The 27897-nt window shown below is 38.1% G+C and overlaps 1 protein-coding gene across 7 annotated transcripts in view; it reads right to left on the bottom strand.

Annotated features, from left to right (window-relative positions):
• The window catches only part of ETV1 (ETS variant transcription factor 1), a 92052-nt gene that overhangs the window by 31117 nt on the left and 33038 nt on the right, over nt 1–27897 (bottom strand). For all 7 annotated transcript variants that reach the window (XM_046021343.1, XM_046021342.1, XM_046021344.1 and 4 more), the window contains 3 exons: nt 12108–12237; nt 9252–9440; nt 4498–4745 (listed from right to left, as the gene is read on the bottom strand). In XM_046021343.1, the coding sequence (XP_045877299.1) occupies nt 4498–4745; nt 9252–9440; nt 12108–12237 (567 nt within the window). The remainder of the gene's footprint in view (nt 1–4497; nt 4746–9251; nt 9441–12107; nt 12238–27897) is intronic.

Below are 27897 nucleotides of genomic sequence, written 5' to 3'. Positions count from 1 at the left end.
TGGGTACAAACTAATAGCAAATCAGTTAGGTTTGTAACATGTGGGACTATAATATCATCCTTTTCTTAGTGCTCTTTTCACTTAAAGGACTGATGTGCTTCATCTGGACACTTCTAATACTCCAAATGGGTTGATATTTTAAAATATAATACTTATTCTGTCTGATTAGAAAAGTAGTACCTACGCATTGTTAAAACGCAAAGCCCTTTACAGACAAAATAGAAACTGCCTAGGATTTCATCACCCTATAGAGCCACAGGAGTCTGCATTGGGTCTTATTTGACATGAGTCATATATTACAGTATGTATGTATGCATATTACAGCGCAGGATGTATTTACAGTCATACATACAGTAAAAACCTTTTTTACTCAGGTTTCATTTCTTTAAATTTTTTTAAAAGGTTTTATTTTTAAGTAATCTCTATATCCAACATGGGGCTCAAACTTACAAACCTGAGATCAAGAGTCATAAGTTCTACTGACTAAGGCAGCTAGGTGCCCCTCGTTAATTTTTTTTTAAACCTGACCTCAAATGCCTACATAATATTTCTCTAATGGGTAGCTATAAACTTGTTCTCCCTTTCAGTTACTACAAATTGGTAACATTTCTCTCTCCCTCAAATATTCAGTGTGCCTTCCATTCCTTAACATAATTTCCAGGGTGAAAGGACCTGGTCACAGGGTATGGACAACGTGTGCTGATATTTTCTTAAGCCAAACTTTAGTTTCATGTTTTTCATGTTCCCACCACCACCCTAAAAATACTACCATGTAAACCATACCCCCTCCAAAAAAAAAAAGAAGAAGAAAGAAAGAAACAAAAGACCAACCAATCAACAAACACAAAAATACGTTGCTCTGAATATATAAAATATTTGCCTCCTTGGGCATTGCAAATCTGCAAAACCTCATGTGCAATCATGAAAATGGGAAAGTAACTATAATTCTATGCAGTGAGGCCCTGCATAAGGCAATCCCATGCAAGCCATCAATGCATGTTCAATTAACACAGTCACTTGGCCATTTGGTCAAGAAAGAGAAAATCCCATTGGATTCAGGAGCTGGCACCCAACTAAAAGAAACCTGTGTGCTGCTTTGTGCAGTACTCTTAGACTAGAGAAGATGAGAAAGAAAACGATAAAAAGATGTGATTATTAGAACTTAATATCCTAATATAATCGTCACCACACTGTACTGGGTCACCAGCTTGGCCCTAAATACCATTTTTTAAATCTTCTCAGTGTCCTCTGATCCAGGTTTTCTTCTCTTTTCCTGAATAAAAATTTCTACTCTACTAACATAATATTTTGCATTTTTTTTTAGCTTAAATACTCAGCAGTTGAAATTGCATTCCTGTAATTATAATTATAACTAATAGACCTTCCATTTCCCATGTCATAATTAATGTCAGGCTTTATTAGAGCATAATCATGCTGCCTTTTCACTTACAAAGCTTCTTTTATTTTCACAACATTTATGTTATATTGAATTAAGCAATAAAGAGTTCCAGAGGCCTTCTGAAAGGACAACCTTTGGATCACAGATGCTAGGTAAACTATGAAACGTTTTTGCCTTGTTTTTAAATCACACAAACTAGTTTCTAAGGTCCCATTTGCTCCACATCAGTAAGTGAACCAAGAAATCAATGATCCAGCGATAAATACATTAGATTCCCTAAAAAGATTATTTAATGTGCTCTCGGCAAGGATGAAAGAACTAATGACCACAAAACAAAATATCTGGAGCTCATACTTGTTGACAGCGATCTATGAATGTATGACATATACAGACTCATCAACTGAAGGGCAGCAACTTTGTGGCCAGGGAAATACATTTTGATACATGCATATTAATTTTTCACAGGCCCTGGTTACACACTGTCACTGAAGGTTTTTTAGACCACAACCAAAAGACACAAATTTAGGGTTTAACTATTCAAACAAGCCATAACTATGTCCTATTGGCAATACTGAAATTAGAATTCAAAGGTGCCATACAACTTCTTTAACAATCTGCAATAGAATTTAGAGGGAAGAATGGAATAACACCTTGCAACTATTCTACACGTCAGTTGCAAGGTGTTATGGTACACTTAACAGAAGACATGCCCTAGATCCCTTTAAAATAGGATACTGGACAGAACGATTATGTCTCCCACAATTCACCGTAGATGTCCTAATGCCCAGTGTGATTGAATTTGGAGATGAGGCCTCTGAGACGTAATAAGGGTTGGATTAGATCATGAGGGGGGCCCTCATGAGATATTCAGTGCCCTTATAAGAAGAGGAAGAAGGATCAGAACTCGCTTCCTCTCTCTCTGTCACATAAGGACACAGTGAGAAGGTGGCCATCTGCAAGCCAGGAAGAGGGTCCTTCCCAGGAATTAAATCCACCGGCACCCTGACCTTGGGACTTGTCAGCATGCAGAACCATGAGAAATAAATGTGTGTTGTTTAAGCTTCCCAGTCATTGGTAGTTTATTAGAGCAGACTGAGCTAAGCCATGGACTATGTTTTTTGGTTACATCTGTGCTTTGGAGGGCTGGACGCTGACAGTCTCTGAAGTTCATGTCATGTATGGTCCACCTATAATGCATCTTCTCAAGAAGAGTCACATACATGCCACACCATGTTATACATAATTTTACATGTAACACAAATATGAGGAAAGTAGATTTATATGGAGCTAACTACAGAATCAAGAAAATGGTTTCAAGGTCAATCTTGCTAGATGATACACATAAAAACATCTCTAGAACACATAGATACTCTCTAAATGCTATACTTTATAAGTCCTTTTGAACAAATTATTTGGGCTATTTTATATGTATTTTCTATGTAAAGTTTCTTGAAGTCATGGTGACTTCAAAAAACTGCAGCAAATAAAAACGTGATTTGGGAGAAAAAGAGATTTGAAATTTACAGAGAAAAATGAATCCCATCTATAGTAAAAATCCATTATATAACAGGGTTCTTAATGATGGATGGAAACTATGGACAAATATACAAAATTCTAAACTGAAACCACTATGGTACATTTCAGGTACATTTAGTCTCTGAATTACAGAGCATGAGAGGCAAGCATTCAAATAAAGGCCCTCATGCCATATGTTTAATTTTTTTAAATTGTAAACCAACCAACAAACAGATAAATATGTTTCCTCCTCCCGTGCCTTGGAAATATACCATTTGCAACAACTGGAAGGCCATATCGAATCTAGAATTTGAGGAAATCTCTCAGATTAGCCCTGGAATAGGATGGCAGGGGATCAGCTTCTATTCTAGTCTTTGAGACCCTGGTTCACCCCGCTTCCTCTCTCTTTTCTTATCCCATAACCCCACATTGCACCACCTAGCATGGGGGGCTATGACCCCCATGGAGGCACGACCTCTGAGTCGGCAATTCCTTGGACAATCCCTTGAACTTCTTGCCCAAAGAAGAAGGATGGCCAAAGGGAGACTCTGAGCTATAGGGCTCCCCTTTTGCTGAACTTCCAGAGAAATTTTTAACAAAGCAGGTAACCTTATGCAAGTTAAAAACTCAAATTAGAGACAATTTTCTTTCCTCAGGTAGAACAGATAGAAAAACTCAGCAGTTATTCCTAGAGAAGCAACAGTTCCTCACAAAGAACAACAATAATGTTGCATCTCAACAAGAGGAAATTACATTGTTTTCAAGTATTTCCAAGTCCACAACCATCTATTCACCAGTTATAATAATGTTAATAATGTTCTGTAAGAACATAGTGCCCTCCATATAAATATTAGCTTTTATTTCATACTTTCTTTCAAAATTCCTGAGAGGTCTGAAAAACAGACATCCTGATATTGCGATTATAATGGGTGAAAATGAGATGAATTAAATAATTCTTCTCAAGTCTGACCGAAGTTGGTGATAATACTTGTAACCGATTTACATTTCCTTCCTTTCAGAAGACCCCCTTTCTCCATCTTGATATGATGTGGGGGCTTTCTGGTTCAGTGAGACCAAAGCTAAGCTCTATGAACAAACCATTTTGAAACCCAGATATTGTATTTTTGTTCTTCTTCTTCTAATATGTAAGAATCCTTGCTTTTGGACCACCTTTACTGCCATCAGTAAAGGAAAATAACAGTTATAAGCAATGAATGAGCCAATACAAAAGAATATTACTTTTGGGAAGCACTGTTATTAAATAATGCTCCAGTAGCAAATTGGAAAAAAAGCCCAGAATCAAGAAAAGAGTTACAATGTTACTCTCTTGGACTAAGAGTGTGCCTAATTTTACCAATTACACTTTTCTCTGGACTGGCTTCATTTCTAGGCACTACGTCAACCATCAGCTCAAGGCAAAATGGTTTGATAGACCAACTTCACGTAGAAAGATTCAAAGAAGGGATAAAATCAGAAAGATTCAACACCAAATGGTCATGAGCTACCCAATCTGACGCCAACACTAATCAGAGTGACAGACTAGCGAAAAGATGTCTTAAATGTAACATAAAGTATGGGCCTACCTGAATCGTATGCAAAGTCTCTGGGTTCCTGTTTAATCATCAGAGGAGGAGGGAAGCTTTGGCTGGCTGCACCACCAACCATGGTGTTGTGTTCGTACACCGGGTCGTGGTACTCCTGCTTAAAGCCTTGAGGTGGGAAGGGGATGTTTGGCTCAGACATCTGCCGTTGGTACATAGGACGTCCTTCCCTTGGCATTGTCGGCAAAGGAGGAAAAGAATTACAGGGTTCAGATAGCTGGCGGCGAAATCTGGGAAATAAGAGAGCATGTTTTAAATAAAGGGTAAAGAGGAATACTCCTTAAAATATTGCTACAGTTTTCAACTGCTTTGTTAATGGGCATGATACCAACTGACCAAAAGTGCAAATCTTTTTTAAAAAGATTATTTATTTATTTATTTTTCTTGGGGGTAGGGAAGAACAAGAGAGGGAGAGAGACAGAATGAGCAAGGGAAGAGGCAGAGGGAGAAGCAGAGCCCTGCTGAGCAGGGAGCCTGATCCGGGCTCCATCCCAGGACTCCAGGATCATGACCCAAGCCAAAGGCAGATGCTTAACCAACTGAGCCACCCAGTTGCCCCTGAAGGGCAAATTTTTAATAAGGACTGGATTTCTCCTTCCTAGGTCAGTAACACTGTGTTTTTTGTTTTTGTTTTTGTTTTTTTAAGATTTTATTTATTTATTTGAGAGAGATCACAAGTAGGCAGGGAAGCAGGCAGAGAGAGAGGCGGGAAGCAGGCTCCCTGCTGAGCAGAGAACCCGATGCAGGGCTCGATCCTAGGACCATGAGATCATGACCTGAGCGGAAGGCAGAGGCTTGAACCCACTGAGCTACCCAGGCACCCCAACACCGTGTTTTTTAATCACAATATGACTTGTGTTCCTTGATAAACTGTCCCTTGCAGCACCATTTTGGAACATCACAGTGAATTAAAGGTGTGCTTTGGGTAGGGATAGGAGAGTATTATTTTGAGGAAACACACCCCCTGACAGCTAAAATGCCCAATTATAAACAAACTGGATCATCTACCAAATTTCTATATTAAGAGGGTCTCAAGTTTTATATACCAGAAAATACATACCAGGGAAACCATAATCTGATTCCAAAGTACATCCTCTATCTCTTAATTGTTACCAACCTAATCAACAAACATACCAAAAAATCAACCAGGTTTTTATTAACCTATTAACTGGTTTTCCTTCCCTTACCAATCAATTACTGAGGAAGCAAGAGAGGAATGACCCTCCTCTCAAATGGGCAGGACTCTTAAATCTTCAACAGTGTTCTAAAAAACACTGTATTCCAGTGAGAAATAATATCACAGAGGCTAAAATCTGAGCTGGTTTTTAAAGACCACCTCTTTGCTATCAAACAGCAGCATGAACACATACGCTTCCGATAGCTTCAAACAAAATACCAGAATGGTAAAAATAAGTGTATTGCATGGAGCACACGCAAACAATGAATCATGGAACACTATAGCCAAAACTAATGATGTTGGAACACAACATAATAAAAATTTAAAAATAAAAAAAAATTAGTATCAAATATACAAATGGAAAGAAGTACATGCTGAATAGATTTGGGACAGATTGTGCTGCGGGGTCCTGAGGAAGTTCTGAGCCCTCAGTAGAAGGCTGACAGTGAGTCCCTATCTTCCTTCCGTCTTGGTTATGCTGTGTAATGATTGGCTAATCACATAATTGTTCGGTTCTGTGTTTCTCATCTAAAATATCATTGACCCACCACAAAGATGTGGATTAATTAAAGATTTAAAAGTACTCTAAAATGCCCCAAGAGTGCTTAAAAATAACCTAACATTTCTATGACGAAATATAAATCTATTAACCAGCCCCCAACACTAAAAGCATTCCTGAGACTTTAATTTGGAAAGTTAACATTTAACTGTAATAATACTAAATGAAAACAAGGTAAAAGCTAAAGAATGATAAAGCAATTGTTTTAGTATTTCCACAATCACTCCTTCTTCTCCATCCATGATTTAACTCTAAGTTTACTGGCTGCCATAGAAAAGCACTGAAATTCCACCTACACCTGCAGAAAATAAACTTAGAAACTCGGATATTGCAAAACAGGCTGACTGGCACTGCATTCATTTCCCTTCTCTTGCTTATTTCATTAGCCAAAAAAAGAAACAGAAATTATCATTAAGAACTGTCAAGGAGTGAATCAGAAAATTGTAACTTGAAGTTAAAATAAGAAACCAGCTCACTTGTGAAAGCCTTAAAAGGAAGTTAATAATACTTATACTAAAAGCTTTGTAAGGAATCAAGCCATTTGTTTCTACGAGTCGACCCCATTCTAGTTGGTACCTGCTGAGGACCACATATATATTCAACACGCGGGCTTCCCGGGAAGCTACAAGTATCTCGTGCTGTTCTTAGGAGGCCCCGGGCGACGATAAAGGTAAAAAGTGACTCAAGGAGCTTTGCGAAGAGAGTTAATGCGTAAGGAGAGCATGCTGATGATTCTTGGATATAGAAAAACAGTGCATAAGTGGCGGGAAACGCTGAGAGAGACAGGGCTTCTGCACAGTGGGTTCAGGAACAAGTGCCAAAGGGTTGGCCCAAGGAACAGAACGAGCCTGAGGAAAGGAAGCAGGGTGCAGCCCAGTTGGCCATAAAGCATTCCCAGAGTGAGGCGGGGTGCCCGGGCTGGAGGGGGCTATTTGGAGAAAGGATCTGTTCCCAGAGCAAATTTGCCATTTATAACCGAGGGACTGTCATTTGTTGGCTGGAACCCTCCAAGAAATCCTCCTCAGAAACATACGGCTTCAGAGATTTTCCCGGGATTGGCCAGCTGGTACTGTCCTCAAAACTCAATGGGGGGCAGCGGGAAAAGACCCCGAGCTTCCCTCTTATAGTTCCGGGCCGGCTGTTCTCAGTCTCCAATATTTGACTTCAAGTAGAGAAACTAAAATGGATTTGGCTAGAGCCTTTCACGTTAGGTCACCTAAACCCAGGCATTGTGCTTGTTCAGCAGTCACCTTCCCGAAGAAGTCACTACTCCACACGATGGGCCGACAACAGGGCCGTGATGCTGGCACTCGCCGCTGCAAGGGGGCGGCCTCACGTGCAGGGCACCCGCGGAAGTCCCCGCAAGCGGGCAACATAAAAACTTGCCTTTCTTGCTTGTGCTCTTCCTCCCTTTCCGTCCAGCACAATGTGCGTCTGTTTAAGGGCCCACCCTGCACTAAGATCTCTTTCATCTGTATTTACAAAACTGTTTACACAGATGCACATACCATCACGCTCTGACAAGGTCTCCAGTCCTCGGAGTGAGAAGGGAAAGATCACAGGAGGCATTTCATAACCAAAGCACAAAAGGACTCAGTGATGGAAACAAAGGTAGCGAAGATACGGCTTAGTTTCACGTTGTAAAGAACGCTGCAATCTTATCCGTCATACCCAAAGAGATTTCACTGAATTTGAGATTGAGTCACATTAAATAACCTAAAAAGCAGATCTGAGTCTTCCCGTATTTTCAGAAAGTTGCCAGTGACACATGTTCTGGTTTCCTCTGCTGATCCAGAGGATTCCTTTGGCTGAGTTATTTTTATAATGGTGTGTCAGAGCCAGTATGCACTGGCTTATTTGTTAAATGTTCAGCAATACGGTGAGACCCCTAATGTTAAACATGGGATGGTTAAGAATGAAATGACATCAATTTATAACTTTCTAAATACTGTATTAAAAACAAAGGCCATAGGTGCTTCAAACTCATCCCTTGGGGGAGAAAAAAAACAAAAAAACTCATCCCTTGCAAATTATTTTACTACCTGTTACTACTAATTATGTTCCAGAGCTTACATCCATTTTATCTATATGATAGAAATATTAAATAAAGGTGTGCAACTACACGTCTCTTTCCAACTCCACCTTCAGAGCCCTCCCAACCACCACGCAGAGTCAGAGTATTTACATCATGGACGTATCAAATGCCACAGATGATGTCTTCTGGCTTTTCTCCCTTCAAGCCCATTGTTAAACATTTCCCCGCACACCACTGGCTCCATATACTTGCGAGGCACGAGGGAAAGGAAGGGTGCCGTATACCTTCCACCTGTGTTTTAAGCTGTATTATTAAAAGTGCCAAAGGAACTCCAGTATTTTCCTTAAATATTGTAAGCATACTCCCAAGCTCCACATTCTGGCTCTTGTCTTCCTTCTATGTAATAATAAATCAGTCTCTGTCTCTTAACTTTATATTCTCAGTGTCCAGGGTCATGCATCTACTGACATTAAATATTCATCACTTGGAAAGGATGGAAAAATAGTTTTAATCAAATAACTTCTACTCTGCAAAACTATGTACAGCTAAATCATTCAATCTAAGGTAAAGAACCTAATTCCATAAGCCACCTACTAAAATTAGTCTCCTAACTTTATAGAACAAGTACACACATATGCTCATAAAAATGGGATGATCTGATTTAAAGTTTAAGTGAGGCAATTTAATTCAGGCAAAGCGAAAGGGAAATGTTCAAATGTCGGTATATAGATTAAGTTTCCACTTCAGCAACCAATTTAAATGTTTATAAACGACCTTCTCCACAAATTATTTGTAAATACATAGGGCAAGCTCTTTCTAAAAATATTTTGCAAAGATGTGCAAAATTAAAATGCTCACCTTAAATCTACCATAGGTCTTAGGAATTAGTAATAGACATTTCTTCTAAGATGCTAAAAACATTAAAAACAAAAACAAAAACAAAAAACACAGTATTTGCAGTTTACCTGTGGTCCATGGGGTAGCTGCTATCTTGTATGGGCTGCGAAGGAGGGAGGTGAGCTGGGAAGGCGCGGTCAGGCTTCGGAGTGTGAGTGGAGTTTGGAGATGCATGGTGTAGTGGGGACACTGGGGTGCTGGACGGTGTTGGGGGGTTGGAGGGCCTCATTCCCACTTGTGGCTTCTGATCATAGGCACTACCCGAGGAACAAAAGAGAAGAGAACATCTGTTTCTTTGGAACGATTAAACAATTTTTCTTCCAACCCAAGAAAAGCAGAAAATATTCTAGGCTCAAGTCATAAGGAAGTGAGAATTTTCAATGTATTGGATTTTTATAATCCTAAAACATGTGATCTTCAGAATCACCCACCACTTACAAAGAAAATAGGATAATTAACATAGAACTCCATATCAGCATAAATTAAAAAAACACGTGTTTTAATACCTACACAAACAACTTAGCATATGGAAAATCACTGTCTATGAGAGCAGTGGAACTGTGGAAATAATTATTGATGTATCCATTTTTGATATGTCTCCTTGAGCAAGTAGGATAGATCTTTTCTAAATCATTAAATATTTCTGATATGATCATTGCTCCATATCACATAAGATTTTAGAACAAAACATTAACTTGCATTTCATAAGATAGAGACCATTCCTAGCTTGCCTTTATTTGTGATTTAATTTTTAAGGAGGCCATACTTTTGCCTTATTTTCATTTTTTTAATATAAAATAAATGATACCTGGCATTAACTTCCTCACATGAAATAATAAAGAGTAATGGGGCAAATTAAAATGCTTCTGATAGAGTTAAATTTTCTTGGAGTATAAGAATAGGTACAAAATGAGGTTCTTAAAAAGAAAATCCTATTGTCATTGTCTAATTTCTAAACACAATTACCAAGGAATAAAATGAGTAAGTTTGTTTTTATATACACTATGGATTTAAGTTGATTTCCTTTGCTGCATTTTCTCTTGGGGATATGATTTAACTAATTTTTACAATCTAGAAAAACATGGGAATCTAGTAAATTTACAATCTAGTAAAACATGGGAATAAATTTTACTTAAATTTCCAAATAAGAAAGGTATTTCTAGGTTAAAATAACATATTTTCTTTTAAAATAAAAAGCAATTATCAACACATAGTTCTTCCTTTTTAAAAAAGAAACATTCTTTTTGGATTAACTTATAAAATAATTGATTCAGTTGCTACAGCTATACCGCAGAATTACATCCAAGCACAAAAATACTTCACAGAACTGTGGGAGTGTGTGCTGGGTAAGTCAACCACTGGCTTCAAAGCAAAGTCAACAGTACTCATATGGTGTTTGGTTCTACCTATTTCCTCTACCAATATTTCTGAATGAGAAAACACTTCTTCTACAAAATAGTTAGCCTGTCTTATTCCCATGTAAAAAGAAAAAAATGACATTGTCTTCTGTCCTAGGACACTACTTTTTTTTTTTTCCCCTCCATGAAATACTGTATTGAGTTACATTGTCCATATGGAAATGGAAGTATCAGGATTTAATCCATATACCACTGTGGAAATTACTGGTCCCCAAAAAGGACCTCAAACTATTCAGGTGATTCATCTACTACTAATTTATGCATGCCAATTTCACAGTCACACTTCTGATCGATGCTGAGATGCAATGACAAGCCCTTATCTATCTGGTTCATTAACTTGAAATTTTTCAGTATGTTAAATAATTAGTCCGTGAATATACAGTACTCAGAGAAAAATGCAAAAATTTAAAACACTACAAATAAAACGTAGATTGATCAATATGATTTTAACTGAACTCAGTATGCTTTAATGGCTTCTACAAGAGATCTTTTTAAATAAAAGCTTTGCAGTTTCAAGTGAGCTGGCTCATTCTATCAGGCTGTGGTGATCCTCCTGGAAAAGCAGATATAAAAGACAAGTTTGCAACAACAAATAGCAATAGAATATATCCCAACGCTGGTCAGCTGCCATGGGATTGCACAAATCTAAGTCTCCTGAATCTTATACATCTTGGATATAACACTACATGCTGTAAATATATGAGGAAATAGAACACTCCTTTGGATCATAATGTATTACGAACTTGAATCTATGGAACTTCTAAAACTGCAAATATTTGTAATCATTTCCCTAAGTTTCCAAACGAGCTCCTTTTAAGAACTAAGTTTTTACTGTAATTGAGAATAATGATACTCAATATACAGAGCCAACTTCTCCTCCTGCAATTAGAGGGCCAGTATGAAAAGTAACAGAATGCAATTTACTGTGAAGGGTTTTTAATGAACATATATGTTATCAAATCTTCTAACAAATGAACAAAGTAATTTTACTGCTCCACCCTTTATTATCATCAAAAGGAACAACTGGCTTTTTAATAGATAATAGCCTCTACTAAGCCTTATAACATTCTAACTTGATTGCAATTTTCCACGAACGCAACTTATAGATCATCTGCAAAGCCTGTCAGATAACTAATGTACTGCTCAGACCTGCCAAATGTTTCATTTTTTTCCTACAGACTGTCTAAAGTGCGTAATGCATTCATTCTAATGAGAACTTTCAATAGCAGTTCATGCCAAGTAAGACCCTCTTTTCAAACCCAGGGGGCATCACTACAGTAGAAGAGCAACTAACAATTTGGATGAAAATTATTGCTTTCAAATGATCCTAAAAGTGTCTGATCGGATGGTGTACAGTTCTTCAGAGTTTGGAAAACACATGAGCTAATTAGCTTGTTAGGTCCTGAAGATGTGACTCATATGAAATAGAACATGAGTTTTGATATTATTCTGGATTTTCTGTATTAGTAAGAAGCACCGCCCTCTCTGTACACCTGATGGCTTTACCTGACATTATACAGGCACTTCTCTCCATAGCTGAATTTAAAGGGCTGCTCCTGACTGCAGGCAGAGCCGAGTTCTGAACATGGACTGTGGGGTTCCTTCTTGATTTTCAGTGGTAGGCCATGAAAAGCCACTAGAAAACAAAACAAAAATATCCACACAAATGAAACGTTGTTAGGAATTAAGTAGCCTGTTCGAATTCTCTTGGTTAAAATGTCACCATCGTTTCATACTGAAAAAGAAAAATCACATTTAATGAATTTCATGGAAGAAAAGATTTTAGAGAATCCCTTTATATATATTCTTTTTCTGCTTTCACTGCTTAACAAAATGTGTGCTTGAATGCTCATTACTTAAAGGGAGTCACTTATAATTTGCTTAACAGATATTAACAATACTAGAACCTCAGTTTTCAGAAAGTTTAAAAAACATTTCGAAAAAATTTCCAGTGATAAAGAAGAAAAGGCTCAACTGATTATCCAAGAATTAAGTGAGGACTGGAACATAATTTTCAGGATTACTGAAAGGAAAATATCTCAAGCCCAAGGATAATAATGCTTTTATGGAATAACAACTGAACTGTAAGAAAGAAAATCCAAAGGCAGGTCCAGTGGTAACTGATGATAACTTGGACAAAAACTCAACATCTTTGAGGCCAATGCTCATTTATAAAATAAAGGTAAATGTACTTGCCTATCTACTTACCAGAATTATAAGACACAATGTGAGAAGTATGTGAAAATTACTTGTCAAATATAATCCACCATAAAACAATTTTTCTATATCAAATGATGTTTTATCCTTTTTCACGTGACTTAATGGTTATATTTATATTTACTAATGCTTACTATAATACAAACACCACGTAAAATACAAAGGCTAGAGGAAATATGCATGTTTGGGAAGAAACAGCTTTAAAGCCAATAAAAAATAACACTATGTATGTTTTTATTCTTTTTCCTATTAGAAATTCTATTAGAAGTTTTAGTATAAATGGAAAATTAGTAAAAAGATAAAGTACACATGAAAATGGATTTTATTTTCATGTACAATATGCACAATAATGATTAATCAGGGGATAAACACCAGAAGAACACACATTCTGGAAATTTATTCGAAGTCCTATAAGAACGAATTAAAACACAAAATTTCTGTCTGTTTTCTATAAAGGAAGATATGACAAGAGAAACTTCATGATTTATGATGCCACTCAATCTTGATTGTGACATGACAGCATTATAAACCTGTACTAGTTTGAACATGATATATATATTTTTTTTTGTGTGTGAGGGAAGTTTGGCCTCTTCATTTTATTTATTTTTTTCAGCTGAACATGATATATAATTTAACATAATAATTTGATATCAAGAGTTACCAAGCTATGGGCAAATATATGCTCTTTGTTTGGATATGTACATAATTTAGACAGAAATGTTCTATGGTACTCAAGAGCCATCTGAAACATTGTAGAATACACATTTACCAAAGAAATAAATGAATTTCACCAAAATTAGTTGTCTAAGAAAAACTTCACAAATAGTAATAAAATAATTCCACTGGGTTGTCTATTTCAAAGCATTTTTTTTTTTATATACTTGAGTTTGACACGCCTACTTAAAGTAGAGAGTAGAGGACCAGAAACAAAGGAGAAATTACATGTGTTTTCATATGTCCAAGATACTCACTTCATTAACTTTACCAGGTCAGAAAGTTATAATTTATTAACCATTCAGACAGAAGAGATTTAAAAACATGAGGACTTGTTAGGATTCTAGTTTGAAAAAACAACAACTATAAAAAGACAACTTGGTGACAAGACAACTAAATATGGACTAGATACTAGATATTGAAGAAATTACTGTTCATTTTGTTGGATGTGATAATGGAATGGCAATTACATACAAAAAGATTTAAAAATTCATAAAGTATTTACAGAAAATGCTAAGATGTCTGGGATTTTCTTTAGAATAGTCTAGAAATAGTAATGTATGAGAGAGAAATCAAATTAGAAAAATATTGATAAATGTTAAATGCTGACTGATAGGTAGGTCAGAGTTCATTCTCTTTCCTTTTGACTAAGTCCCAAATTTGCACAATAAAAATTTTTTAAAATGTGAAAAATATCCACAAAAGATTTAAAGTACCATAAGAAAATTCTCTGCCTGTGTATGTATGTGAGTACTACTTCTTAGAATGACATATGTGTGATGAAATCAGTGACCACACATGTGTTCCTTTCTTAACCAATAGTTTTCAACTACTTACTAGTTCTTTGAACATATACAGTAAAATGTGGATGCCCAAGTTTAGCACTTTGGATTACATAGTGGGTATTACACTTTCCTAAGAAAAAGCAGTAGCAACACATCGGGAACTCCATTTGTCATTTAGGGTAGCACCAAATCATTATACCTGAGAAATCGGATCTAATGCACATGAATAAAAACAAGTGAGACCTCAGGAATGAATAAATACATAATATGATGCAAAGTTTATCATCTTTATCAAAATACCAGATTTATCAGAGACTACTAAATCCAATAGTAGTGTATTTTAAAAGTCTCTGGGGTCATGAGGGAGAATAGGGCTAATGAACAGGACTCTAAAAGTACTAACCATAAGAGAGAATAACCTACAAAGTATGCTTCATTAAAATTCAGAACTTCTCTTCATCAAAAACACTATTAAAGGACAACATAAACCTCAGACTCCAAGATGGTTTGTATAGAAAAATCTGACAAAAAGATCATATTCAGCATAATAAGAATCATTACAAATTAATAAGACAAAAAAATTATCCAATTAAAAATGGGCAAAAGCCTTGAACAGACAGTTCTTAACAGAAGACATACAAATGGTAAAACAAACAAATGAACAACAAAAAGTCTATGTAAAAAGGTAGCCAACATCTTTACTTATCAGGAAAATGCAAATAAAATCACATAACATAATTGTCATGCGCACAATCACGCGCACGCGCGCGCACACGCGCACACACACACACACACACACACACACACACACACACGAATGGCTAAAGCCGCAAAAGGCTGACATTACCAAGTTTTGGAAAAGACCTAGAGTCAACAGTAACTTTTTACATATGCTGCTGAAAGTATAAATTGATATCAACACCTTGGCAAACTTTTTGGCAGGATCCACTAAGGCAGCAACATAAATGGACCCCATGATCCAGTAATTTCACTCTTAGGGATATGTCCAAGAGAAGGGACTGCATATGTTCACCAAAAGACATGTCTAAGAATGCTCATAGCAGCTTTCTTCAAAAAGCAAAAACTGGAAAAAGTCAAATGTTCATTAGCAGGAAAATGGGTAAATAATTCATGGCATTTTCACACAATGAAATACTATGCAGGAATAACAAAGAACAAATTACTGACACACAAAGAAATATACAGATGTGAAGCTGAATAAAAGAAGTCAAGCACAAAAGAGTATGTAGCATTTGAATTTCAAGAATAGACCAAACTGAGTGACAGTGAAAGAATTCCCTTCCGCTGGTGGATAGGAGTTTTAATTACTGAGAAAGGGCACCAGCAATCTGCTACAGTACTGGGAATAGTTTATACCTTGCTCTAAGAGGTACTACTATGTTTACATATGTAAAATTCATCAAACTGTGCAGTTACAATTTTACATGATAAAGAAGGTATATCTCAATTTAAACGTTAAAAATATGAAGGGCACCAAGCAATGCTACACAACTTAAAATATTTTAATATAGCTGGCTTCCTGTTCCAGCAGGGACAGAGAACGGGTCCTTGGAAGTGTGTTTTAGTTTTGATTTCACAGGATAAATGATTCCAGATAAGTCAGGGGAGGAATGACAAGTCTGGGGTGCCATCAGGAATGGTTGCTAGCCTAACAGTAGCCTCCTATCACAATGTCTACTGACACCAACTTAGAAGAAAGGGCACAATCTATCATAGTGGGGACACTGGAGCGCTCCTGCTCTCAGACTGGCTCCATGAGCTCCCTAACTTGACTTCAGATGAAAAGATGTAAGGATTCCCATAATGTTATTAGAGGCAAGTTGAACCCTACACTTTAGGAAGCTCAAATCTGACCCTTCCTCAAATTTAACCAAGTACTCTGGGGAAAAAAAACAGGGATTCCCAGACCCCAGACATTAGAGGTTGACTTATGCCCCCTCCAAAATTCATAATGAAGTCCTAACCCCAGTACATCTTAGTATGTAACCTTCTTGAAAAGATTAGTTAAGATGAGGTAAATTCAAATGGAATCTAATCCAGTATGACTCATGTCCTTTTAAAAAGGCATTAGGATAGAGAGACCCTCACACAGAACACCACCACATGAAGGTAAAGGCGGAGATGACGCGATGCTTCTACAAGCCAAGGAATGCCGAAGACTGCCAGCAAACCACCAGAAGTCCAGAGAGATGTGTGGAAGGGCTTCTCTCTCAGAGCACTCGGAACCTCCCGACCAACACCCTCATCTACACCTCAAGCCTTTAGAACCGTGAGACAGCAAATGTCTGTGTTTTAAGCCACTCAGCTTGTTATGGCAGCCCTAAGCAAACTTACACACCACTTCCAGAAATGACAAGTCACTAAGGTTGGGATATAGATCAGGATTCTGTCTCTTACAAAAATTTCTAGGTGATTCTCATAACTGGGCTCATTTCAAAATTCACTGTGATGCTTACCCATACCTCGATCCCTTGTGTGCTGAACTAAAATAGACCCAGTACTTGCAAAGACTTTAAAAAAATATATAAAAAAGATCTAACAATGCCTTTCTATTCAGTACATGCCCACACTTGAGGATTTTCCTAGGCTCTCTAAATCCAGAAGTTTCGGGCTCCCCTACTCCTAACATAACTGTACAACATCAATGTGTCTGTAACACATGCAACGTGTGTGGGCCTCTTAATCATCACGGGTGCTTGGAACTGTGATTTTTTTTTTCCTAATTGTAAGACAAATAAGTAATCCAGTGAATTTGAGTTGGCTTGAAATTTTTAATTGCTGTGGGGGAAAAAGGAAGCCAACCTGAAGATCTCCAACGTTTTGCACAAGAAGCACATGCAGCTTTATTTCCCCCCTTTTCACTCTCCTGCTTCCTAGAGATCCTCTATCCCAAAATGGACTTCTCTTATTTATTCTGAAATAAGGGTAGTACAGAGACTCCCACTAGAGCGGGCTGAGCCGGGAACGGGCTGGGTATTTCTTCACCGCGCTGGGAGGCTGAGCGTCTGCTAACAGGCAGTTTTCCAGCTCACTGGCACAGGCACAAGTGAAAGCAGCACATTCATTTTGTGCAATTTGCTTTACCTTCCCACATGGAGTTGGTGCATGTAAAAGGCTGTTAAGTACTAAATTATTCCTTATCAAATCACCATCATCTGGAGTCATGATCAACACTAATTAAATTACTTTCACTGAACACGGCTCCAGCCTGCTGCCGAGGCTGCTAGGTACATTTCATTTCGCTTACTGTACGGTCCTTGCTGCGTCTGAAACAGAACGACGTGCGTCTGCGTTGTTGGTAGTTTTAATTAAAGTGAACCTTTCCTTCTACCAGTTTGTCCAATCCAGTGAGTTAACCCCTTCACTGCACTTACAGAGAAGCGATAGTGCAAATAATATTCCTTTATATCTTTATCACTGACTTCGGACAGTTCAGAAAATGTATCTATGAAATCGACAGTCTTCCTCACGCATTCCTCAGACGTGTTTCCATGCAAATTTCTATGACCCCCAGCTCCTCTGGACAACTCGATCTTCAGGAGGAGAAGCAGAAAGAATACGCAAGAGCCGCATCTTGCATTTTTTTTCTTTGATGGAGGCTTGACCTTTAAAACCACATCTTAAGGCTGACTAATGATGACTGAGTTCTCCTAATGGTTAAATTTAAGAGCTCCAAAATGCCAGGACTTTTAAAAGTGCACTTCCAAAATAAACTTAACCACTTCTTAATTTAAAAGTTTACTTGGGGTTATGGTATTCATCATAAAGTCGGTTAAATTAATAATTGTTTTCATTTTAGAATCATGAACTTCGAGGCATCATCTTGCTTTCCTTTTTTTTTTTTCTTTCTCCCTGTCTACATTCTAGAACAGAGGCAAAATCTTGTCCTCATTTTACTGGAGCACAGAAATGCCCTCCACCTTTCCAGAGTGCAACAATGCTGATCTATAACCATGTCTTCGGTTCAAAGTACATTTGAACACCTTAAAATATGGATGAAGGTAATGAATTTAAAAATCTACTCATATGAGAATAATTTCCTAAACAATCATGACATTGGAACATTTTTATATCATAAACTAAAAACAGATCATCTTTGTTTTAATGGACTGGTTCATGTTAGTCCAGAGAAGAAATAATTTAATCTATACACTGCATTTCTATTTCTATTTCTAGAATGAAGATGATGTTGCCTTTTGATACATTTAAGAAAGAGAAGACGTTTCACTATAGATGGTGACTTACTGAACTGTGGTTGAATTTGGAATCACAGTAGAAAATACTAGCCATGACGCTTTTTAAAAAAACCTCAAATTTATAGTTTTCAAGGACTCTTCACCTACGGTATTTGATTCTTATCAGTCAAGACAAAAAGGACCTTTATTATACCTCCCACTTCTGAGAATTTTTTTTTCAAGAGGCATATAAAAGCTAAGCTTAATATCTATCCCAAGACCTAGGACTAACTCAAAACAGGTTAAGAATAAAGAGCCCTAGACTTCTGGTGACAGTTCTTGAACTCTTGAGCACATCATTCAAACTTATTTTGAAAAACACAATTACTGTTTCCTTCAAGTAGAAGCACCATTATAACCTCCTATCAGATGTTTATCCATTCATTCTTCCACTAATTAATTCATTTACTGCAGCCCAGATACTATGTCAGGTGGTGAGAGAGGGACAGAATGTAAAGCTATAGAGTAAGGATGAACAGTAAGACACAGTCTAACCTTCAAGAACTCAAAGAAGTCCAATTAGAGCTTTATTTAGTTTTTTTAAAGTGTTTTCTCTCATAAAGATATTAGCCAGTATTAGCCAGTCTCCTTTAAGTTTGATTCATTCATGTGTGTGGAATGTATGTTTCTATATATATGACCTTAATAATATATCCGCGCCACCTGTATCCAAAACACTTCTCAGAGCATTCATGCCTACTTCTAGGCATTCTGCTTTCTTTCAATTTATTACTGTGACCGAAAGCCTTTAAAAGTTCACACCACTCATACTCCACTAAGGAAAAATGCTGCCATCCAGAATCTAAAGCTTCCTCATTGAGTCTGATAACCAAAATGTCACAAATGACGGGTCCCCTTCTATACGTGGACAGTGAATATAATTACAGTGATAAGTTGCCTTGACTCTGACCTTTCACTCTGCTTTCCTCGCAATCCTTATCATAAGAGTGAAATAGAGGACCGATTTCTGTGAGTACAAAACAATTACTCTGGGAGATAAACCCATCACATTTTTAAATACTTCTTTACTAAAAAGAACTGTGTCTTTGAATCAGATCTGTAGCTTTTTAAAAAAAACATTTTCAAATCCGTAGATCTTTAACAAAAAACAACCTAGGAATAGGGCACCTTTATGAGAGTCTCCAGATTTTGGTGTTGAGATTTCCAATCTGCTCAAAAAGTCTGCTTTAGAATAGTCAACTTTATGATGTTCCAGAACAGGGGTTGGCAAATAACAGCATGGGGGGTCAATCTGGCTTCCCACCAGTCATGGTAAATGAGGTTTTATTGGAATACTGTCCCACCCTTTGACTAAGGCAGAGTCTAGGGCTACTTGGACTTATATGGAGACAGAAACTCCACGACATACAAAGCCTAAAAGATTTATTGTCTCAGGGCACCTGGAAAGCTCAGTCGGTTGGGCATCTGACTCTTGATTTCAGCTCAGGTCAGGATCCCAAGGTCCTGGGATAGAGCCCCGTGTCAGGCTCCTCGCTCAGTGGGGAGTCTGCTTGAGGATTCTCCTTCTCCCTCCGCCCCTCTACCACTTGCACCCGCGCACACGGACACACATACACAAACACACTCTCTCTCTAAGAAATAAATGCACCTTCTTAAAAAAATTTACTGTATGGCCCTTTACAGAAGAAAAAAAAAAAGCTTGCTGACACCTGTTCTAGATCATGCGAGATTATCTATAATGAAAAAGGAGAAAGAAAACACAAAAGTGAGTGGGTAGAACAGTGATGCTTGCTACTGATGAGGTTTAGGTAAATTAGTTAACAAAGGACAATGGATTTTGCTTTACTAATTCTTCGTTTATACTGACTCTCAAAACCAAGTGTGCAGCCTTAGGTAGCCAATTTACAGGGGTCTACATGAACAAGATGATGAAAATGAGGTGATTCTGAGCCTCCAACACAATACAAACTGATGTTCTTTGAAGGATTTTAAGGCATTTACATAGACCTGGTTATGTATAACATATAATTTTTTACACTCATCTACAAAATATAACTGAGAAAGTCAAATCATTTTGTGGACACGAAAGTGCTTAAAAAAGAAACAAAAAACTTTCACTGGGCCATAGCAGCAAATAAAAACAAACACAACAACACTGCAAAAGCGGAAAAAAGTAAACGGTATATGTAAATTAGATTATTTAAGGCCAGATACAAGCATGGCATGAAAAATGCATGCAGGCTTTTACACAAGTATATGTAGTTGGGAATACACTCACTAGATGAAAAGCAGTCACTTTAAGTTAATATCATTTCAATTTCAGGTGATAAATGGATGGCAATGACCTCAATTAGTACTCAAGTTAAATTCCAGAAGCAAAGGGGAAGGCCTGTACACAAATAAAGACAATAGTGTCACATGTTCTGTAAATCCATCTTCCAAGACACGCAGAAAAACAGAAGGCACTTCTGCTGCCTCAGAGCCTCTCAAAGAATCTTTTCCAGTACATTTACCTCTGCCAGTGGCTCCCTGCCCCCACTGTGCACACAGACCACTCTCACACACACGCACCAACATCCATTACTAAAGGGCCTAATCTCAGATATCAGCAGAGTGCCTTTATGGGGCCATTAAACCATTTCTCTTGTTTACAGTGCCTGAAGAAAGATGTGAATTATGTCCGTGACAAAACAAGCGATAACATTTCTAAACTGCTATCAAAATGCAAACTGAAACACATTGAAGGATAGAGACCCTGATTTGAGTTTTCATGATTTTCCATTACTTGCAGCTTCTGGAAATACATTCAACTATAATATTTCCAAGACAGGAATCTAGACCATCACGCAGCAAGGTGATATTTATTTTTTCTTAAATAATATTCCTTAAGTGGGGTAGTTATTTAAAAAAAAAAAAAAAAAAGAGGGGCGCCCGGGTGGCTCAGCGGGTTAAGCCTCTGCCTTCAGCTCAGGTCATGATCCCAGGGTTCTGGGATCGAGCCCCACATCAGGGTCTCTGTTCGGCGGGGAGCCTGTTTCCTCCTCTCTCTCTCTCTGCCTGCCTCTCTGCCTACTTGTGATCTCTGTCTGTCAAATAAATAAATAAAATCCTTAAAAAAAATTTCTCAAAAAAAAAAAAAAAGGTGATATAATGGTTTCAAAGGAATATTACCAGTTGATCGAGATCCCAAACCTAGTTTGCCCTTTGACGTTATTCTGGCAATATATAAGATGTGGCTTAGTAGTAATCACAAAGGCAAAATAAGGGAAATTCTTACCCTTGTTACGGATCTAAGAGTTTCTGAATTATAGACGACATTAGGTACGATCCAGTTTTAGGGATCGAACTAGGGTTTGCACTCAGAAACCACGGTACAAAAGAAATCACAAGTAGAAGTCAGTTGGGCGAAATGATTACAGAGGAGCTACATTTATTAGAAGAAGGCAGACGGTCATGAATATGTCCCTACCTTGCTCCAGCAAGTAAATACGTAGCACCTGCAAGGAAATTTCTGAGCAGGTTGAAAACCAGGACTGAGCTTAGAGAAACCATGCATTTCTCAGAAGGTACCAAACTATGTTTCCTTCTTTTTTTTTTTAATTTAAAGATTTTATTTACTTATTTGAGATGGGGAGAGAGAGAGAGAGAGCAAGAGCCAGGGGACAAAGGAGAAAGGGAGAAGCAGGCTCCCTACTGAGCAGGGAGTCCAATGTGGGGCTTGATCCCTGGGATCATGACCTGAGCCCAAGGCACATGCTTAACCAATTGAGCCACCAGTCACCCCCAGACTATTTTTTTTCCCCAGTACAAAACTCCTATCAGTCTCGGCAACTACACACTCTACTGCAGACACTCCTGAACGGATCTGCCAGGGGTACTTCTGAATAAAAGAGATGGACTTTGACAAAGTCCGAGAGATGATGCTGCACCCCACAGCCCCATCCAGAATCAGGAGTCCACAGCCTTGGAAACTGGTGCTGAAGTCAGAAACCAGGAATCCTCATAATCTACAGGGCAAAGCCTTCTGATGATGTTACAGCCTCACAAGATAGTCATTTCTTAAAAGTACACTTAATAATTCAACTTTCTTTACATTACCGAGTGCCATTATTCCATCCTAATAGGTAGAATAGAATGGACAAATGTTCCAGGTTTGGGCCTGTGCTGCTTCTCTTCAAAAAACAGCACTGATACAGAGATGTAGGGCCAATTCCTACTCATCTGAAAGTCATTTATCTACCAGTCCTGATGATCCAAACCAGTGGTTGCCAATCTTTCCATTTGGCTCATGGAATGGTTTCAAATAATTTCTTGTTGTGATCTTTTAAAAAATCACCTTCAAAATCTCTTTCTAATTTAAAAATTCAAACTTCTAGCTTCTCTAGGAAAAAAAAACACAATATCCAGCAACACTAAGTCCACTTTCCAGCCTGAAAAGGAGGGCAGGACTTAGCTGAGCCCAGGATCAGCTGCCTCTTTGGCCAGGATCTGCCTTTTCCTATTTGCTGCAGTTCCCACCATACCCGCCACTCCGCACCCCATTATCTCTTGCACAAAATTCACTTCACTCTCCCTTATATCCTTGGCATGTCCGGCTCCCACTTTTTAGAGAACACATAGGTAAGAAACCATTAGTGCACGTGTTTACAAACACACACACATACACACATCACCTCTACACAACAAAAATATCATAAAACTCACATTACTCTGTGTCTTAGATACTCAAGTACTCATTCTCCCGCAATAAGGCATAGTGCAGAGCTAAGAGACACTTAGACCTGCCAGGTTTCAAATTTTCCACAGCTGCTTACCGGCTAGAAGAGGCAAGCCAGTTAACTTCATTTATTTAAAAAAAAAAAAAAAAAAAAGGATATACTAACAGTACCAGCCTCATGGAGTTGCTGATATGATTAAATGAGACACTGTAAAGTAAAACAGGAAGTACTCAATACTGTAAGCTATCAGTGCTGTCACCACTCAAACCCGTAACACTGAGAAGAGAGCACACAGATCATTCAGAAACAAAGAACAGAGAGGCTAAGGGCGTGAAGCCTGACTCTTGGCTTTGTTCTGGACATGCTGAACGACTTCTGGTAAACTGAGTAACTGCTTATGTGATTCAGTTTCTCCCTGTGTAATATGAGACCTCCCTCTTGGGATCTGTGTCAGAATTACGTGGAGTAACACATATGAGAATTTAGAACGGTATGTGGAACATGGTGAATACTCAGTAAACGTTAGTTACTATCACTATTGGTTCAACCACTTCTTTACACAGAGAATAAAGCAAGACTCAAGGAAATAGAGTGACATTGCAGGAACACGACTTCCAGCCATCGTACTATTATTTCCCTCCTTCTTCTATGTCATCCTGTTCCCAATTTTATTTTGTGCCCATCAACTACACACCAAGAGCAAAGTAATTATATATGGAGAAGATCTGTGAGGAAGAGGTTGTCTGACAGAAGGAAAAAGCAAACAGGGTGGCCTGGTAGGATGAGCACTGGATTAGGAACAAAACACAGTTGACCCTTGAACAACATGGGTTTGAACTGTGCAGGTTCACTTATATGTGGATTTCTTGACCAATACATAAGTATAAATGTGTTTTATCTTATAATTTTCTTAATAATGCTTCCTTCTCTCTAGCTTTAAGAAGATTGTATATAATACCTAAAAGACAAAAAGTATGTGCTGAAACGCCTGGGTGGCTCAGTCAGTTAAATGTCTGCCTTTGGCTCAGGTCATGATCCTGGGGTCCTGGAATCGATTACTCCATCTATGGCATCGGACTCCTTGCTCAGCAGGGAGCCTGCTTTTCCCTCTGTCCCTCCCTGCCCCCTCTGACAAATAAATAAAAACCTTTATTAAAAAAAAAAAAGAAGAGGGTGCCTGGGTGGCTCAGTGGGTTAAGACTCTGCCTTCGGCTCAGGTCATGATCCCAGAGTCCTGGAATCGAGTCCTGAATCTGGCTCTCTGCTTGGCAGGGAGCCTGCTTCCTCCTCTCTCTCTCTGCCTACTTGTGATCTCTCTCTTTCAAATAACTAAATAAAATCTTTAAATAAAAAAAAAAGAAGAAAATATGTGTTAATCGACAAATAGCATAAGGTTTCCAATCAATAGGAGACTATTAGTAGTTAAATTTGGCAGGGGGGGAGTCAAAGTTATACAGGAATTTTCCACTGTGAGCAGGCTCAGCATTCCTAACTCCTATGTTGTTCAAGAGTCACCTGTAATATCCACTAGTTCCTCCCTCACCTGTAATTAGCTGTGTGCTCATGGATAAACTTCCCAGGCTTCCATTCCTACCTATAATATGAAGGCATTAGATGAAACCATCTTTCCTTGTAGCTTTAAAATTTAATGTCTGGGTGTAAGTACCTGCTTACTAATGTTAGAGAGAGGAGGAAAATGTAAAGATTTGATAGGAGAATTCAAAGGGCATAACATTCTGAGTCCACACAGAAATCTATACACTTCATTAAGAACTGGGGGCATTACTGCATTTTGGCAAATCATGGTCACTGAAATTTATACTCATGAGCCTTAATAACCCGGAAAAGGCAAAATCAGGTGTGACCCACTATATCCAAGAAGGGTGGGTACATAATGCTCATTAGAAAGGTGTACATACAATATGCCAGCATTCTAAGAACGCTCGATGCTTTCAAAGTTGTTTCGTGGACCACCGACATTCTAGCAGCTCCAAGTGATGTTATTATATTAATAAAACAAAAAGCAGAATCAAAAGACAAAGTTCTATTCCTAATTTTAAAAGCATCACAGGCACCACTAATTGAAAAATAAAGAGAGTACAGAATATACTGATTCACTCCTCTAAATTTTAAAGCCTCATCCTATTCTAACAATACTTCAGCAGTAGCTGCCTAAATGAGCCTCCTCTTCACAGTCTAATTGCCAGAAGAAAGTGCCCCGGGAAGAAACTGGTCCTTCCATCTGGAAAAGGGTAAGAACAGGGAAAGGGAGGCCTAATGTATGAACAATCCAAATCTAATCAGTCTGCATTTTGCACTGGCTTCAAATCAGATCTTCCTACCCCTACTGGTCCAGTAGATGGAAAGCAGCACGACACTATTTTTTTGGAAACCGATTCTGTACAGTGAGCCCAAACATACAGCACTTCATATCCAACTGGCAGGAGTGAACCCTGAACAAGCTGCAGCTATCTGAGAAACAGATCGAATAAAATGAAGTCAAGTTCTGAAGCAAGATGCCCCACCAAATCCATGCCTCTCGAAAACTGCTCCAACTCTCGAAAACTTAATAAACTGCCTCATTATGACCTTGATGAACATGCAAAACACCTCTTGTGCAGAAACGGTTTTACTTCGCTTTAATATGGATGCTCTCGAAGCCCTACAAAGTTACAAAAATACATATTACTTCCCTGCCTGGTCATTCTGTAATTCCTTTCTAATATTAGAGAATATTATTTGGAAAAGACTGGGCAGCACTTACTATTCCTAGCTGAGGAGAGGCTGCAAGAGCCCATCACTACTGGTGTTTCTCGGTACAGCATGAAGAGGTTCTGAGGTGGTTCTGACACATGGGCCCTGCACAAAACCCAGCTACCAAGAGCGCTTTGTCCTCACTACAGTGTGACCATGAAAATGGGTCCTTCCCACAGGATGAACATGTAAAGTGTGGGTATCCTCTATCCTCCGTCCTCTGCCCCCTCCCGAACAAACCCCAGAGTGCCACCCTCTGTAGACTATCAATCTACATCTCTAACAAGTAGTTCAAGAAAAAAACAAAAGGGGGGATAAATACCTTATTATTTGAAATCTACTGATACCAAAAAAAAAAAAAAAAAAGGAAGACTAATGATACAGGACAGAGAAGAGAATCCACGTGGATGGAAAAATCCAGAGATATTTTACTAAGAAGTAAGAAGTGATATGTGATCTTTAATTTTCCCTTTTTATTCAATCACAAACACAGGAGCTCTCACCTAAAATTTTACACTCATTACTCCACAGACCAGAGTAACATGAAAAGACAAAATGAAGATGATATTTCATTGCCAAAGAAGACTGCCAACTACTAATATGCCTGTCATCACTTTGGAATAATAATTACTAAAAAGACCAGCAGTTTCTAGGGTTTTTAAGTTTCACTCGCTAAGAACAAGTATTCACACAAGTCAGATTTTTATGAAGTAAAGTATAACTATTGTACCCAATATCATTTTAAAAGCAATGAAGTAAGTAATTAGTGATGCAAATACTTGCTTGAATGAATTTATTCCTGTGTTCTTCAGAACTAAAGCAACAGAATTCTAGATTTAGACTTCATCTCACATGCATCAGCATGATCTGAAAAAGTCTTTAAATAAGCCCAGAGGTAAGAAAAATGGTACACAGCCTCAAGAGCGAATACCACCACCGAGCCAACTGACACTCTAAACCTGCACACCTCCCTCACAAATCTGATAAAATTCTATTACCGTTCCACCTCTTCAAATGTTTGTGCTTTCCTCATTTTGATATGTACTCCCAAAAAGGATCTTTTCATTTTTCATTTGGTGAACCTACACTGCTCGGAAAACTATTTTCTTTCAAGTTAGTGAGTACTCACTTTTCATTCATAATTCCAACACACTTTTCTACCAGGCCGTATGTGAAAAGAGCCTATAATGTGCATGGCCTTAAATTGATCACCTGAGTGCTTCAGAACCAAAATAACACAGTGAATAAGAAGGAAGCCACATTGGGGCACCTGGGTGACTCAGAGGGTTAAAGCCTCTGTCTTCGGTTAGGTCATGATCCCAGGGTCCTGGGATCGAGCCCCGTATCGGGCTCTCTCCTTGGTGGAGAGCCTGCTTCCTCCTCTCTCTCTCTGCCTGCCTCTCTGTCTACTTGTGATCTCTCTCTGTCGAATAAATAGATAAAATCTTTAAAAAAAAAAAAAAGAAGGAAGCCACATTACAATGCTGAAATACACCTGCAGCCTTCTGATGTCATGCTACTGAAGACATGATTGAGATCAATTCAGTTATTATTAGCCACTTGGCTCCCTGTTCAAAAAGATCCCACTAGTAGACAATCAAAGTTGAAAATATGTTCTGAACACCAGAGCTAGAAAATTTTGCCCAAAAAAAGAAAGCCAGCTGGCTAGCGCAAAAAAAAAAAAAAAAAAAAAAAAAAGTACCTTTTCAGTAAATGCCAATAAAACTTTACAGGCTGCCAAAACAACAATGATAGAATAATTACAAAGGAAACTTTGCAATTTTCCTGACAATAAACACGATCTTAAAAAGAAATTATCTGTCACCTGGCCTCAATTGTTAAAGCTGTTAATACTAGCTACAGTAAATCTTACAAACAGTTTATTTGAGCC

This window comes from Meles meles, chromosome 10 (assembly GCF_922984935.1).
Source record: "Meles meles chromosome 10, mMelMel3.1 paternal haplotype, whole genome shotgun sequence".
Taxonomy (NCBI): domain Eukaryota; kingdom Metazoa; phylum Chordata; class Mammalia; order Carnivora; family Mustelidae; genus Meles; species Meles meles.
Note: the sequence above shows the minus strand (reverse complement) of the source record. Positions and strands in the feature narration are given on the sequence as shown.